Below are 17,001 nucleotides of genomic sequence, written 5' to 3'. Positions count from 1 at the left end.
AGACGGTTGGCTCGTGCACTTACTAAAACATGTTTAATGGGGAGAAATGAGCCATTTAAATTGAGTCGAGACCTTTAATGGTCTGTTTCGGACCTGTTCATGTGTTTGTGTTTGTTTGTGTCTGTATCGCTTCACTCCAAATGAATGCATTTTGTACCAAGTATACCCTGTACTGTACATTCAGCACCTTTCTGATACGTTATGCCCTAGCTACCATGGATGATGCAATAGCTTTATGTTGACCTGTCAAAAGGCATCCATTTGAATAATAATGACATCAGTATAATGTCATAACACATTCTGGAGTGATGAAATGCATCATGAAAACGGAGCCTGAAAAAGGGGTTAAACAGGTGGTGTTTACAGCACAGGTCAACAGGGAGAATGCCAGACAAATAATGCTTAGAAATTAATTGAGTGCACACACACTTGTGCTTGACAACTCGCTGTTATTGTGGGAATGCAGTAAACCATGCCCATCTGGTATCCCAAGCGGCTGGAAACAAATATGAAATATGATTAGAGAGTATACACTGAATCGTGCTGCGTACGGAAATGCAACTGGAAAGAAACTAAGTACTAGGCTACATGGACTCAAGTACGGTATACTTTTGAGCTATTTTGACTTCACTGGGGTATTTAAAAATGTCAATACTTTTACATCTACGCCACTACATCTCAGAGGCAAATATTGTTCTTTCTACTCCACTAATATTTGAAAAGTTACTAGTTACTCTGTACATTTTGATTATTATTACAAAACCACTATACTTCGGCTATTTGAAAAGAAAGGGAAAAAATGTAATAACAGACAAAACATTACACTAATGAAATACGAAAAGACCCAGGGCTTCTAACAGCAGAGCACATCAAAGAGCAGTGTTTCACACTCGGCTAGAACTGAAAGCCTGGGACAAAACATGTGGTTAATAAAGATTTAAAAACCTCTAGGGACTGTAGGTGTGCGTGCGTGCGTGACCATTATACAAAGGCTAGGGAGACAAGTCCATCTGTGGCAACAGCCTAAAGTTTCACTACTAGCTGTTACTGGCAAAGTCCTGGCCAAAGTCATGCTACACAGAATGGTGAAAAACATCAGAGAAAATCTTTTGCCTGAGTCACAGTGCTGCTTAAGAAGGAAAAGGAGCACTGTGTGTGTGGACATGTTCACACACCTGGACCTCTTCATTGGCCTGTTGAAGTAAAGAGGGCATCCACTCCCCCATCTCATCCATCAACCTTCTCCGATAAGCCCCTTGCAACAGTGGAATCTTTTAAATACGGTTCTTGATTAATTGAATACATATAGGGCCACAATGGAAACAAGCCACCAGGGCTATTTGTGTAACTGTACCTCTGTACTATTTTGCAATCCGTTAATAAAGCATTCAATCAATCATTCAATCAATCAATTAAAACCTCTGCAGTTTCCTCTCTGGTGATTGCGGTACTGAAAGGGAGATGCAAAATGGCATATAGGCTAAGACAGCCATCAGACTCAGGAGATACTCAGGAGTCTTCCAGAATAATGATATCAACCTTGAGACTAAAATGATTATCCGTTTACTTGGCAGTAGTCATAACAACACACCCTGTACTGTACATTACAGCCAGGATGCTTAAGGCCTTCCACATCAGATGCCTACAATGCATCCTGAGTGTATCGTTGCTGTTGGGCAGAAACCTCTTATCTCCATATTTTAACTTTTTTAAGTGATCATACTACTACAGCGTCATACAAAAGCATCAAAAGTAGATCTATACGCTCGATAGCGATGCGTTTTGAGCTTGTCGAGTTTTTCTTTGTTGCTAAGTGACTATCCTGGCGTATCCTGGCGTGACCGAGTCACACAGCACCGACTGCATGAGGATGGAGGCTTACAGTCACACAGCACCAACTGAGCTGGCTCGGCCATGGCCTTGTCAGTGTATGACCAATTACCCCGTGGCTGCCGCTCAGCAGGGAGCCAGAGGAGGCAACTTAAAAAACCTCCATGAAGAAATGCAGTCTGAATCCCACCCAGCTGGAGGACACTGCCGCTCCACGCTCCATCTGGCCGCAAGCTCTGCCACCAAGGAGTCCATAAACTCTAGGATGGATGCACCAGGGAAACGTCTAAGCCCAAGGAGTCCATAAACTCTAGGATGGATGCACCAGGGAAACGTCTAAGCCTAAGGAGACATGAAGCAGGTTCCACATCCACACCCCTAGTCCGTGCATGTACCTGTTCTGGCTGACAGTGTGCGCGTGCGTGCATGTATCAGTGCATGTATCAGTGCATGTACCTGTTCTGGCTGACAGTGTGCGCGTGCGTGCATGTATCAGTGCATGTATCAGTGCATGTATCAGTGCATGTACCTGTTCTGGCTGACAGTGTGCGCGTGCGTGCATGTATCAGTGCATGTATCAGTGCATGTATCAGTGCATGTATCAGTGCATGTATCAGTGCATGTACCTGTTCTGGCTGACAGTGTGCGCGTGCGTGCATGCATGTTGAATATGAAGCGCTTCTCCAGTAGACAGATCATACTGTACTTCAGAGCAGTGAAGCTCTCGTCGCTGTCGGGCATATACGAGAAACCTCATACAGTATGTCCACAACTGTAACTTTTCCGGTAAATGGAAAACAGAACCTGCGTTCGTTCCACTGGTTCGTATTCTTCATTGGCTATTTTTCAGCAAAGATATGAAGACAGAAAAGACTAGTACGGAGCCCTGGGGGACTCCGATCAACAACATAGGGGGGTTTAAATAAATGGTTGGGGCTTTTCCAGAGCTTGACCCGGGCCTCCGCCAAATTGCTGTCACTTGGAGTCAATTGAATCACTGACTCTCATGCAGCCTGGGGAATGTCATGCATGCTCAGAGCTCAATGTAAAGCCCCCCCCCCCTTTAATGAAAAGTGCTGTACTTGTAGCACTGTAGCTGGCTCATGGTGATGTTGTTGTGACATCAGAGCCATCTGTGGCTCCGTCTAAAGCCCTAATGAGAGCATTTTACTAAGCACCAGGGAGAGAGAGAGATGCAGAGATGCAGAGACAGAGAGATGGAGAGAGAGAGAGAGAGATGCAGAGACAGAGAGATGGAGAGAGAGAGAGAGAGAGAGAGAGAGAGAGAGAGAGAGAGAGAGAGATGCAGAGATGCAGAGACAGAGATATGGAGAGAGAGATGCAGAGATGCAGAGACAGAGATATGGAGATGGAGAGAGAGAGAGAGATGCAGAGACAGAGAGATGGAGAGAGAGAGAGAGAGAGAGAGAGAGAGAGAGAGAGAGAGATGCAGAGATGCAGAGACAGAGAGATGGAGAGAGAGAGAGGGGTGGAAAGAAAGGGAAATAAAGAGAGAGAGAGGGGTGGAAAGAAAGGGAAATAAAGAGAGAGAGAGGGAGAGGCAGCGATGAAGAAAGGGAAATAAAGAGAGAGAGAAAGAAAGACTTGCAGCCCGATTCCAGCCCAAGTCTGATTTCCAATCCAGCTTGAAGTCGGATTGCTTTTTTTGCAGTTCGAAGGCTAAGGAATGTGATTCAAATGGGATTAGCAAAAATCATCATCATGTTGACTGTTCAGACTTTATATCCAATCTGGATAGGCTAAAAATCTGATTTAATGTGCCCAGTGTGAACATACAGTACTGCAGCCATCTCGTCCTCTCTCCTTCCTCACATCAATCAGGACTTGGAGCAGCATATTTAACTCAATATGCCATGCATACATGCAGCAGAATCCATCACACGCAGAGACACCCAGGCCAGAGGACCACTCTGCACGCACACGCCCACCTGCATGCACGCACACCACACACACACACACACGCACACACACACACACACACACACACACACACACACACACAGTGTATCGCGTGACTGTGAAGAGCACGTTGGCCCTGTGGAGTTGAGGAGGCTCATGTGTGAGACACATTGACAGCCCTGGGCCTCGGTACACATACACACAGAGCCCTAACATTGACTCTGGGAATCCTGAGTCAATAGAGGACGAGGCCACACAACACGTGTGGAGGATAGACACCGAGCGGCGTGCACATGGAAGGCAGCCTGCACGACGCTGGTAGGAATTGTGCATGCATGCATGGCATGCGTATGTTTAAAGGTGTTTGTTTATGTACGTTGTGAGCTTGTAGATCGTCTATTTACATTACTTTTGTGTGTGTCATTAAACCATATGGACCCTGACGGGGTCAATTTGGTTTAATGTTACGCTCTCAAGAGTTAAGTTATTGTTACACATCTGCATTGCTTAAGTCTACACAATTCAACGTTTGCCTGTTATCTCTACTAATGGTACCAACATCAATACAGAATGGAATTGTGGACAAAATCTTGTCCACCGACAACAAAATATTAATTTGTTTTGGATCTGAGAGGCTAAATCTCATCAAATGGTGATCCGTGGCTCAAATACCGATAAATAATGGGCCATGATATGAAAAAGGTTGAAAACCACTCCTCTATTTCATCAATGAATGGCCTCTTTTGTATACTTCATCGTATGACAGTGTTGCACAAAGGCAATGAAAGTAGCCAATCTACTGTGCCGTGTAGATCATGATCTTATGGGACACAAGGATGAAAGTGTCTGTGTCTCTTTTACAATAATTAACCAAAGAAAACCTCACAAGAGCTTGTGAGTAAATAATAACCATGAATCCAAACACACAGCATGTCTCGGGGTGCACACACGCTACAGTTACTTATTTTATTTTATTTCAATATATATATTTTTTACATATTTTCCGCTCAACGGCTCAACGGCGTCGAGCACCCCACCCTACAGCGCCGGAGCTCAATATTCAACCCATATACTGACAATATGTCTCTGTGTTTTGCGCAGGGACAGCACACACACACACTACATCTGTCCCTCTCTCTGTCGCGCTCTCTCTCATCTTTCCAAGCCATCCTCTCTCGCCCGCTCCTTCCGTCTCTCGTTTCTGTTTTGCTGTCAGTATGGAAGCTGCATCCACAGCATCACGGCTGCCGCCCAGACAGCTTTCCTCTCGTCCTGTCCATACACTTCACTTCACTTCAGTGTCCTGGGTGACGTGTAAAGGAAGTCAACACAAGTGCAGCAGCGAGACTGGAGAAAATATCAAGCCTGTGGGAGGAGAGGCTAAACGATGCTGGAAGAAACCTGACATGCTGAAAAATGACCTCCTTGAGTCACCAACGCTCCATCAACGCATCACCTTCCTGGCTCTATCGCTCTCTTGTTTAATGGAAGTGTGCTCCTCCATTTTTGGCATTTTTATCTTACATGACACACACACACACACACACACACACACACACACACACACACACACACCCACACACACACACACACACACACACACACACACACACACACACACACACACACACACACACACACACACACACACACACACACACACACACACACACACACACACACCTTACCCCGCCATCCCCAATCATTTCTCCAACATTCTCACTCTCCTCTCCAGCATCAGGAATGTGATCAGGAAAGCACATCATTAAGGCAGGAACAAACAAACGGGTCCCTTAAGAATACAGTTGACTTGTGGCTATAAACGAGTCACCAGTCACCTAAATGTCCCTGTTCCCTTCGCCTGTCTGTCTCACCTGCCAAACGATGGCATCACCGTCCAAAAGCAGAGGATCTCAAATTAGGGTCCAGGGACCCATACTGACTTATGGCAATAGAATAGAGACAGCCTCTCTCTCTCACACACACACACACACACACACACACACACACACACACACACACACACACACACACACACACACACTCACGTGTGTGACTGCGTGTGCATGCGCAAGTACATGCAGTATGCAATCATTACATTCTCAAAATGTGGAAGTGTATAAACATTTAAAGCCCCATTTAATTTTTTCAGAGATTCACGAAAAACGGTTGACAAATCTTGACAGATTTTCTCCTTACGGGGCTCCCCGGCACAAAATCCTGTCAAATGTGGGTCCGTGGTCAAATAAATAAGAAATTAAAGGGTCCTTGAGGTGAACATGTTTGAGAACCACCGCCTTAAACGGTCCCCATGCACCTACTTCCTTTCTGACATCCCTCCCTCACCCTCCAGTCCATGTCTCTAGATCTCCTTCAACAGCCCGCTCTCCACCCAGCCTTCATGCTCCCTCTCATCTCACCCCATCCACAAGGCACATTCCAGCGCATGAGTCTCCCCTTCATTCCTCACTTCCACACTCTCTCTCCGACCGGTGTCTGTGTGAGCGCGTCTCTGTGTGTGCGAGCGCGCGTGCGTGCGCGTGCGTGTGTGCAAACTCACCTGCCCTTCTGACACGCGGAGCAGAGCCAGGCTTTGTCCGGCTTGCTGTAGGTGCGGCAGGTCTTGCAGACGTTGTAGTGGCAGTCCAGACACTGGCGCTTGGGGTTGAGCAGGAAGGTGAAGGGCACGCAGCAGCGGATGCAGCAGTGCTCGTTGAAGTGGCGCTGCTGGGCGAGGATGGAACATCTGCTGCCTTCCTCCACAAGCTCCTGCTTCAACTCACTGAGCCAGCCCGCACGGTGCACGCCCGACGGAGAGAGAGAGAGAGAGAGAGGGGGAAAGAAGGGGAGAGAGAGAGGCAGAGAGGACAGGAGGGGGAGGGAGAGAGAGAGAGAGAGAGAGAGAGAGAGAGGCAGAGAGGCAGAGCGGTGAGTGTCTGATCGATTGGCGGAATGCTGCGAGCAGTGGCGAGGGCAGCATCGATGGAGGATTAATTAGAGACGGCGTTAAAGACCGCTAAAATTTAAATAGGGGAGGGCGGGCGGGGGGGGGGGGGGGGGGAATCGGAAATGCAAGGAATTTGGAGGTGGGTTGGGGGGGGGGGGCGTGGACTAGTTTCTCTGAGAATTAACATGATGGCTGACAGTTCAATTTGGCTCCTTGGCTTGTCCACATCAATCAGAACAACAATGAGATGAAAGAACGAAGCGGTATGCATGGGGGTGGGTTTATTATAACCTGTGGTTGGCAGGCAGACTATAAGCCGTCTGCCATTTGATACTAATGGACAGCGAATGACGACGTGCAATTATCTGGATCAACATAACGCTGCGCTTAATCTGCACTAAATCCACAAGTAACCCCTTGAGGGAGTTTAATGTCATGGATTGACATGCGCACGCACACACACACTTTAACCATTTATCTATGTCCACACGCACACACACACTTTAACCATTTATCTATGTCCACACGCACACACACACTTTAACCATTTATCTATGTCCACACGTGCACGCACGCACGCGCACACGCACACACACGCGCACACGATGAGCCAATGGTCTTATTAGCAGGCAATTAAACGAACTAGTGTCCCAAGTTGAATAATAACCAGTAAGACGCCCTGAGGGCGTGCACGCATCCGCCTGGGTGACGGCAGTCGGCAGACTGCTGGGTGAGTGCTGGCACTTTGGCATGGGGGGTCAGATCAACATAAGGAATGTACTGTACTGGCCATATATGGAGCGTGTCTTAAGTGTACAGGGTTTGATGAGGTCAGATCAACATACATGTCGTGATCTTCATATATGGAGATGGCCATATATGGAGCATGTCACGAGGCGTGACGGACTAATGGACATATATATGGCGGTGTGACGGGTCATGAGGCATGATGGACTGACAACCATATATGGAGGCGTGACGGATCGACTGACGGACGGACGGACTAACAGGTGTTTTGCAGGTTTCCATAGTAACCTGTCTTAAACCGTTCCTTTTTAATAATGTAAAAAAGAAAAAAAGTGAAATAGCCATGGGAATTAATTAAAAATAAATATGAAGATATGAGGTTTAACAACGGTATTATAAGAGACCATAAAACGTGTATTAAGGCCATGAGACAGCACTAACTCATTCAATTAAATCAACTGAGCTATTCCAACAACAATCTGCATACTACAGACAGAGTAGTGACTGTAGTATGATCTTTAGGTGACTGTAGTATGATCTTTAGGTGACTGTAGTATGATCTTTAGGTGACTGTAGTATGATCTTTAGGTGACTGTAGTATGATCTTTAGGTGACTCTGTAGTATGATCTTTAGGTGACTCTGTAGTATGATCTTTAGGTGACTGTAGTATGATCTTTAGGTGACTGTAGTATGATCTTTAGGTGACTCTGTAGTATGATCTTTAGGTGACTGTAGTATGATCTTTAGGTGACTGTAGTATGATATTTAGGTGACTGTAGTATGGTCTTTAGGTGACTGTAGTATGGTCTTTAGGTGACTGTAGTATGGTCTTTAGGTGACTGTAGTATGGTCTTTAGGTGACTGTAGTATGATCTTTAGGTGACTGTAGTATGATCTTTAGGTGACTGTAGTATGATCTTTAGGTGACTGTAGTATGATCTTTAGGTGACTGTAGTATGATCTTTAGGTGACTGTAGTATGATCTTTAGGTGACTCTGTAGTATGATCTCTAGGTGACTGTAGTATGATCTTTAGGTGACTCTGTAGTATGATCTTTAGGTGACTGTAGTATGATCTTTAGGTGACTGTAGTATGGTCTGTAGGTGACTGTAGTATGATCTTTAGGTGACTGTAGTATGGTCTTTAGGTGACTGTAGTATGATCTTTAGGTGACTGTAGTATGATCTTTAGGTGACTGTAGTATGATCTTTAGGTGACTGTAGTATGATCTTTAGGTGACTGTAGTATGATCTTTAGGTGACTGTAGTATGATCTTTAGGTGACTGTAGTATGATCTTTAGGTGACTCTGTAGTATGATCTTTAGGTGACTGTAGTATGATCTTTAGGTGACTGTAGTATGATCTTTAGGTGACTGTAGTATGATCTTTAGGTGACTGTAGTATGATCTTTAGGTGACTGTAGTATGATCTTTAGGTGACTGTAGTATGATATTTAGGTGACTCTGTAGTATGATATTTAGGTGACTGTAGTATGATCTTTAGGTGACTCTGTAGTATGATCTTTAGGTGACTGTAGTATGATCTTTAGGTGACTGTAGTATGATCTTTAGGTGACTGTAGTATGATCTTTAGGTGACTCTGTAGTATGATCTTTAGGTGACTGTAGTATGATCTTTAGGTGACTGTAGTATGATCTTTAGGTGACTGTAGTATGATCTTTAGGTGACTGTAGTATGGTCTTTAGGTGACTGTAGTATGATCTTTAGGTGACTCTGTAGTATGATCTTTAGGTGACTGTAGTATGATCTTTAGGTGACTGTAGTATGATCTCTAGGTGACTGTAGTATGATCTTTAGGTGACTGTAGTATGATCTGTAGGTGACTGTAGTATGATCTTTAGGTGACTGTAGTATGATCTTTAGGTGACTGTAGTATGATCTTTAGGTGACTGTAGTATGATCTTTAGGTGACTGTAGTATGATCTTTAGGTGACTCTGTAGTATGATCTTTAGGTGACTGTAGTATGATCTTTAGGTGACTCTGTAGTATGATCTTTAGGTGACTGTAGTATGATCTTTAGGTGACTGTAGTATGATCTTTAGGTGACTGTAGTATGATCTTTAGGTGACTGTAGTATGGTCTTTAGGTGACTGTAGTATGATCTTTAGGTGACTCTGTAGTATGATCTTTAGGTGACTGTAGTATGATCTTTAGGTGACTGTAGTATGATCTTTAGGTGACTGTAGTATGGTCTTTAGGTGACTGTAGTATGATCTTTAAGTGACTCTGTAGTATGATCTTTAGGTGACTGTAGTATGATCTTTAGGTGACTGTAGTATGATCTGTAGGTGACTGTAGTATGATCTTTAGGTGACTGTAGTATGATCTTTAGGTGACTGTAGTATGATCTTTAGGTGACTGTAGTATGATCTGTAGGTGACTGTAGTATGATCTGTAGGTGACTGTAGTATGATCTTTAGGTGACTGTAGTATGATCTGTAGGTGACTGTAGTATGATCTTTAGGTGACTGTAGTATGATCTTTAGGTGACTGTAGTATGATCTCTAGGTGACTGTAGTATGATCTGTAGGTGACTGTAGTATGATCTGTAGGTGACTGTAGTATGATCTTTAGGTGACTGTAGTATGATCTTTAGGTGACTGTAGTATGATCTTTAGGTGACTGTAGTATGATCTTTAGGTGACTGTAGTATGATCTGTAGGTGACTGTAGTATGATCTTTAGGTGACTGTAGTATGATCTTTAGGTGACTGTAGTATGATCTGTAGGTGACTGTAGTATGATCTCTAGGTGACTGTAGTATGATCTTTAGGTGACTGTAGTATGATCTTTAGGTGACTGTAGTATGATCTTTAGGTGACTGTAGTATGATCTTTAGGTGACTGTAGTATGATCTTTAGGTGACTGTAGTATGATCTTTAGGTGACTATATGGTCTTTAGGTGACTCTGTAGACAAGAGTGAAATAATGCCACTAAATAGTGTTACTACCCACAATACCCACCCATTGGTTTAGCATTTCAAATGGGCACCAAAAAGCTTTAAATACCTAGGAATCCAAATATCTAATGACCTGAACCAAATATACCAAAATAAGTATTTGCCTATTATGGAAAAAATCTAAACCGACCTATACAAATGGAAAGACCTACGAATTTCCTTAATTGGACATGTTAAAAGCACTTACAGGCTCCCCTGAATAAAGGGGGCTTAAATCTCCCCAACTTCAGACTGTATTACCTAGCATGTCAATCATGTGTTATTTGGTGTTGGCTCAACAGTGAGAGGCTGTCCACACCAGCATGGGTTAAACATAATCCATCCCACTCCACTACAAGTAATCGCGTATATAGACACGCAAAAAACCCTTAATTCTATTACTAAAAACCAGATTATACATCATACTTTTGCATGTTGGAAAGAAACTATCAGTGTTGGGCAGTAGCTAGCTACAAGTAGCGAAGCTACATAGCTTAACTACATTTATCGGGACCGTACCTATGTTCCCTCAGCTCTATGTTCCCTCAGTCTACGACAACCTACCTCCTCCCTCACCCTAACCCTAACCTCCCCCGGGGCAGACACCTAAACCTAACCGCAACCCTCTCCCGACCCGCAGCGCACCCCCGGGGCAGACACCTAAACCTAACCGCAACCCTCTCCCGACCCGCAGCGCACCTCGGGGCTGAGGGAACATAGGGCTGAGGGAACATAGGTATGACCCCCATTTATCAGTAGCTTGATGGTAGCTTCACTCCTTTTGAACCAAGTAGCATTTTTTGTAGTGTAGCTATTTTTAGACCCAAGTAGTGACGTAGCTTTCAACAAAAGCTATAGCCTACGTTACAAATTGACTGTTAAATAAAGTTTTGTGGGGGAAAAAAATCCCTGGAAAAAAATCCATGATTCGTTGGTTTAGATAAGAAGAGTCTGACACAGTTATGTTGTTAAGCAGCAAGAGGATCCCACGCAGCAGCTGTCCTTTTATCTCTAGCACAACACAATTAATTACTCACCTAATGCTGCCTGCAGGTTCCATGTTTAATTCCAGCGTGTGTAACCTACATTATTGTCTAAGTGAAAGTTTTCATATTGTAAATTTGATCGTTTAGTGACTATAGTACTTTGACAGCTCATTCATCGTAGCTTGTTTACAAGTCAAACGGACTTCTTGTGCAGAAACTGCCCCATCAAAATAAGAGCCACTTGTATTGATTAGTCAACACTAGTTTTATTTCTAAGTCTACCTACAGGACATTAACATCTCATTTAAGTGCCTGTCAGCATTCTCTCAATCTGAGTATCCCATCCTCAAATATTCGGTAAAACAGTGCCTATCGAGGCAACAGTCTGTCTTGAGAGACTAGCATTCTCTAGTCTAAGTAGTGTCCATGTAGCTAGCTACTTTTGCCATGTAGCTTATAGTGTAGCTTGCTACAATTATCTGGGGATAGCTTCGTTGTAGTTGAGCTATATTTAATAGAGAGTAACTGGTAGTGTAGCTTACTACATTTTCCAAGTAGCTTGCCCATCACTGGAAACTATTAAACTAATGGGAAAACAAAATGCCTTGTTAATGAGCATGCCTTTGTGGAACAACCCAAAATTATTAGTGATGGGAAATCTGAAAACTGGAGAACCAAGGGAATCAGTGAGATAAGAGACTTGTATAATCAAAGCATTTTTGCTGATTTTAATTCCCTGAGAACAAAATATAACTTCCAGTACCATCATCCAACTGTGACTCCTGATGCACGAATAGCTATTTTGGGTGATGTCTCTATGCTGAGCAATCTTGACGTCTTTGACAAGAAATTTATCCTGTTAGCAATGTCTGCTGCAATTTTTTTTTATTCTTTGTCATTGAAAATCTGAACCCCCTCCCCCGACTAAACAATGGTGGGCAGAACTCCTATCCTATTGCACACCGGAAAAAATCATGTATAATGTGAAAGGAAAAATATTGCACTTTCAGAAGATCTGGGGTCAGGCAATGGATGGGACGCGAACTGGAGAGGGCTAATAATGGAGATTGTTGATGTTGTCATTGTTGTTACAATTGTCTATTGTCATTCTTGTTGTCATGTTTTTTATTTATGTTTATAGCACAGATGATCATGGTCAAAAGAAAATCATGCATTTGATAGTTTCTTGTATTAGGAAGGGTCGGGGAAGTGTTGGGGTTGTTTAGTTAGGAAATGTATTTATTTATAGGTTGCATTTTATAACTGTATGTACAGTAAATGAAATGTTAAAAGTAAATAAAAGATAATAATTTAAAAAGTAGCATATCTGCAAGCTGGAAAAGCGTCGCAAAGTAACATGTTTCAAGCTTGAAGATCTGCTACTACTGCCATTTTTTTAATTTGAATCCACGAAAGTAACAGATTTCCATCCGACAGTGACGATATATGACTACAGTAAGATATACTGCACATAATATACTCAACTCACAGACATTTTGTTTTGTCAAGTCCAATTAGTCTGATTGGATTCCTTTTGCATGGGATTTTTAAGAGGCTTATAGCTATATGAGGCAGATGTCTGACCAGTCACAATTAATTCTATGCATGAGTCATTCCTGTGTGTAGGATTTGCGCCGCTGACAGCAATGCACCATGAAGTCTCAATAAATCACACAACGGTGAATGGATCACGTCCAAATCACATCCTTCCCGTCTCGGCTTTCGGGAGCTGTACTTCCAGAATATAGCATTCGGAAATAGTTGTCTGCAAAGTTTTCAAGTAATTATAGCGGAGTAACGAGTACAATATTGGTCTCTGAGATGTATTGAATATTGGACATACTTTAGTAAGGTCAAAATAACTACAAATGTTACTTAAAGGACCACTTCACCACTTTTCAATCTTCATATAATTAGTCCTCACTAATGTTCATGATAAAATACCAAAATTGTTTCCTACTCAGTCTGTGTCTCATAGGAGGGCTGTGGGCAGTTCAGAAACCCGTCCACCAGTGACATCATCAATGGGGAATCCAAGCTAATAGAAACTGCAGTATTTATTTTCCTGAAAAGTTGCAATGCAAAAATAGAAGCCATCGTTCTCACGATAATACAAATCTAAATATAAAAAATCTGCCTAACGATGATGTCACTGGTGGACGGGTGTCTGAACTGCCCACAGCTCTCCTATGAGACACAGACTGAGTAGAAAAAAATATTATTACCAATTATATGAAGATATGTTGAAAAGTGATCCTTTAAGTACAATACTTGAGTACACCACTGTACATTTTCACATATAAATTCACACTATTCACACAATTACAGTGCATACAGCATGGCTCTTCACACTATTACAGTACATGGCATATGGAATAAGTAGTTACAATTTGTGTAATACTGTATTAAGAAATTGTGATGGGGAGAGACCCCTTGGAAACCCCCCAAGGACCCCACTTTGAGAATACTGTACACTGACATTTTTTTTAGTGAGAGTAGCATGCTGAGACCTTTTTCATCAAAGATGTGAAAGATTAGTGTGAGTTCAGCTCTGAAGGACAAAGAGTCAATTGTTGTCTCCACCAGGCTGAAGGCATGCGCAGAGAGTATGTTTTGCACTCCGTCCGTCTGTGCGTGGGCTTGTGTGTGTTTGTGTGTCACCGTGTGTGGGTGTGTGTGTCTATGTGTGTGTGTGTGATATGATATGAGTGCCTATGCTGTGTACTTGTACTTGTACGTGAGAGCACAATGTATAATGTATTGTGTACTGAATGAACTGTAGCATACTAGCTACTGACACCATCTCATCTCAGCAAGGTCAGCTTGCTGCAGTAAGTTTGTTATGTCTCAAGTGTACGTCATTAGGATCCAGCTATATATGTTCTGTCTGTATAATAAAATCTTGTGAAGGTCTTAGCGTGATAATGTCTTGTGTCATGTTATTTGTTCTCCCGGCCCGGTTCAACCGGGCCGTCACACACCACCCAGCCTACACACACAATACCGGTCTGTCAGAACCAGACGAGGGTCCAGTACTTAGAAGATTACAACATTGAGGATTGTTCAAAATATTGTTGCCGTCGGGTGGAAACCTTATATGTGTCCAAAAAAGTTATTTTGCAGGAATTGTGGAAAAAAGAACCTGAGCTCTATTGGATCCTTAAAACACACAGGTTTCACTTAACCCCTTTCATATCAGCTTCACTTAAACATTTCAAAGATAGCAAAAGTTGCTCATCTACTGAGCTTGTTGATTGGATCTTGTTGCTGCTCATGTGTGACACTGCAGTGTGACAAAGGCATTATTTTGAAAGGGTTTTACTTTTGCCTTGTAGCACATCTTGACCCCATGTTTGACATGCAACATGGGACCCATTTTGTCACATGGTAAATTGCTTTGTGTGTGTGTGCATGCGCTGCGTGCGTGCGTGCAGAGGGGGGTACTGTATGTACAATGTATGCATTTTCCCCTTCTCCCAGGCTCTCTATAGTCTATACTGCACAGTAAAACACTGAGGATGTTGATACAGTACAGTATGTGTGCACTGGATGGTTTGTCCATCATGTTAATGGCTTGGGGTTGGAAAGCAGTGATGCAACAATCAGCGAACTGCTGGAGGAGTTACATTAATAACATATAGTAGTGCAACTGTACGCATGCACACACATGCATGCACACACACGCACGTGCATGCGAGGGAGGCATTGGGTACCGTTTTCACTATCTTTGGTATGACTCGACCAGGGATTGTCGTCTTGTGTGTGTGTGTGTGTGTGTGTGTGTGAATGCACTTGTTCATGCAGTGGTTGAACTTGACAGTAATTACAAACAAGATTTGTTTGTTACTGTGAAAGGCTGGATTGATCATGCAGCTCAAGGGGGAGGAATTAATTCAAAGAACTTGGAAAACAGCTCCTGCTGAAGTTAAAAAAGGACTTGTTCTAGTTTGAACAGATTTAGCAGGCTGAGAATTCTCACCCACACCACCTGAGACCTATTTAATTTCAGAGATGTACAGCACAGCAGAATTCATTCCCGCCGAATTGTTTCCGGAAGTGCTGTGTGTGTGTGTGTGTGTGTGTGTGTGTGCAATCAATCAATCAATCAATAATAGTTGAGTGTATAATCCGTGTGCAGTGTAAGTCCATCAGAAGTGTAAAGGAGACTTGAACTACAGTAGATATAGTGCCCCTCGGGGCACAGGTCTCAAGTTCTCAACCAGGCCAGGGCAGGTTGTGGCCTCCTGGTGGCGCTATAATAGGCCAATGTGAAAAGGGTGTTATTTCTTCTTCTTGGATGGCAATTGGATGATTTGAGACATTTTGTTCCAAAAAATTGTTTTGCAAAACTCCACCTGTTGGTGGCGCTATAACAGGCCATGTGAAAAGGGTGGGATATATTCCTCAGCCTAGTAGGAAAGTCTGTGAAAGATTTCACGTAAATTCATGATTTGAGGCTTTTTGTTCAAAACGGGCCAATCCTGCAAACTTTGAAAGCCAATCTTAGCCAATTATGATGGAATATGAAATATTAGACAGATCCGTCTTGAATAGAGTGTGTAACGATTTGCAGGATTTGTGGACAGTATCTGGAGGAGTAATATCAAAATATGTGTTTTGCAAAAGTCGGACTCCTGGTGGCGCTATAACAGGCCGTTCTGGAAAATTTGGGGCAGAGGTTCATCATTGGCATCCAGGGAGTGTGCGTGCAAAGTTTGGCATCGACTGGGTTAACGGTGCCGGAGATTAGCTGTACACGGACGGACGGGCGGACAGACGGACGGACGGACGGACGGATGCACACACGGACGGAGTGCAAATATACTCTCTCCCCATGCCTTCGGCCTGGTGATGACAATTACGTTGTGTAGATCGGCTATTTACAGTGCACATATATGCAATATTATTTAAATATTTTTGTATACCAACCTATATATTTTAAGTAATTTCCCATGGACCACATGTAATTATACCATGGGCCACTAGTGGTAGGTGCATGGACACTGGTTGAGAAACAGTGACATTTTTTACCACAATAAACCAACGTCACTATATTCATTCGTCATTCATTCTCAATCCGAGCTATGAAACCCAGCCACTCGAAAACACACCAAGTAGAAGAAAACCCAGAAACTAAATCCAACTTAGTCGATTCTGTCACAGTAGAGGGGGGAAATTGCTTTTCTAGTGGAATACAAAAGCAATCATGGTATTTCACGGAAGCCATATTGCGCAAAAATAATTTCCTTCCATAACACTGGGAATGATTAGGATCAGGGTGTGTCTGTGTGACGTGTGCGTGTGCGTGTGTGTGCGTGCATGTGTGTGCATGTGCGTGTGTGTGTATGGTTTAATGAACAGCACGCTGTAAGCTATAGCTTAGTATAGAAGGCCATTAGACTAATGAGCTGGCATATAAGTATTACTGTATAGTATTACAGTGTCAGTGTGTATAATAACACACAAAGAACCACTTCGCCATTTTCAACATAACCTTCATATAATTGTTCCACACAAATGCTCATTATTTTTTGTTCGTCACAGCTAAACCCCTTATCCCTAAACTTCTTTGGCTCTTTTTTACACCTACATGTATACACCTGGGCAACAT

The 17,001-nt window shown here is 43.1% G+C and overlaps 1 protein-coding gene across 1 annotated transcript in view; it reads right to left on the bottom strand.

Annotated features, from left to right (window-relative positions):
• Positions 1-17,001, bottom strand: part of myripb (myosin VIIA and Rab interacting protein b) — a gene marked incomplete at its 5' end in the record, with an annotated part of 181,460 nt that overhangs the window by 84,501 nt on the left and 79,958 nt on the right. Inside the window, one exon of the mRNA XM_083777794.1 lies at positions 6,311-6,532. Within this exon, the coding sequence (XP_083633920.1) occupies positions 6,311-6,532 (222 nt within the window). The remainder of the gene's footprint in view (positions 1-6,310; positions 6,533-17,001) is intronic.

The sequence above is a fragment of the Protomyctophum parallelum genome (assembly GCF_964188405.1).
Source record: "Protomyctophum parallelum genome assembly, chromosome: 12".
NCBI lineage: Eukaryota > Metazoa > Chordata > Actinopteri > Myctophiformes > Myctophidae > Protomyctophum > Protomyctophum parallelum.
This window is presented reverse-complemented; position numbering and strand designations above follow the sequence as displayed.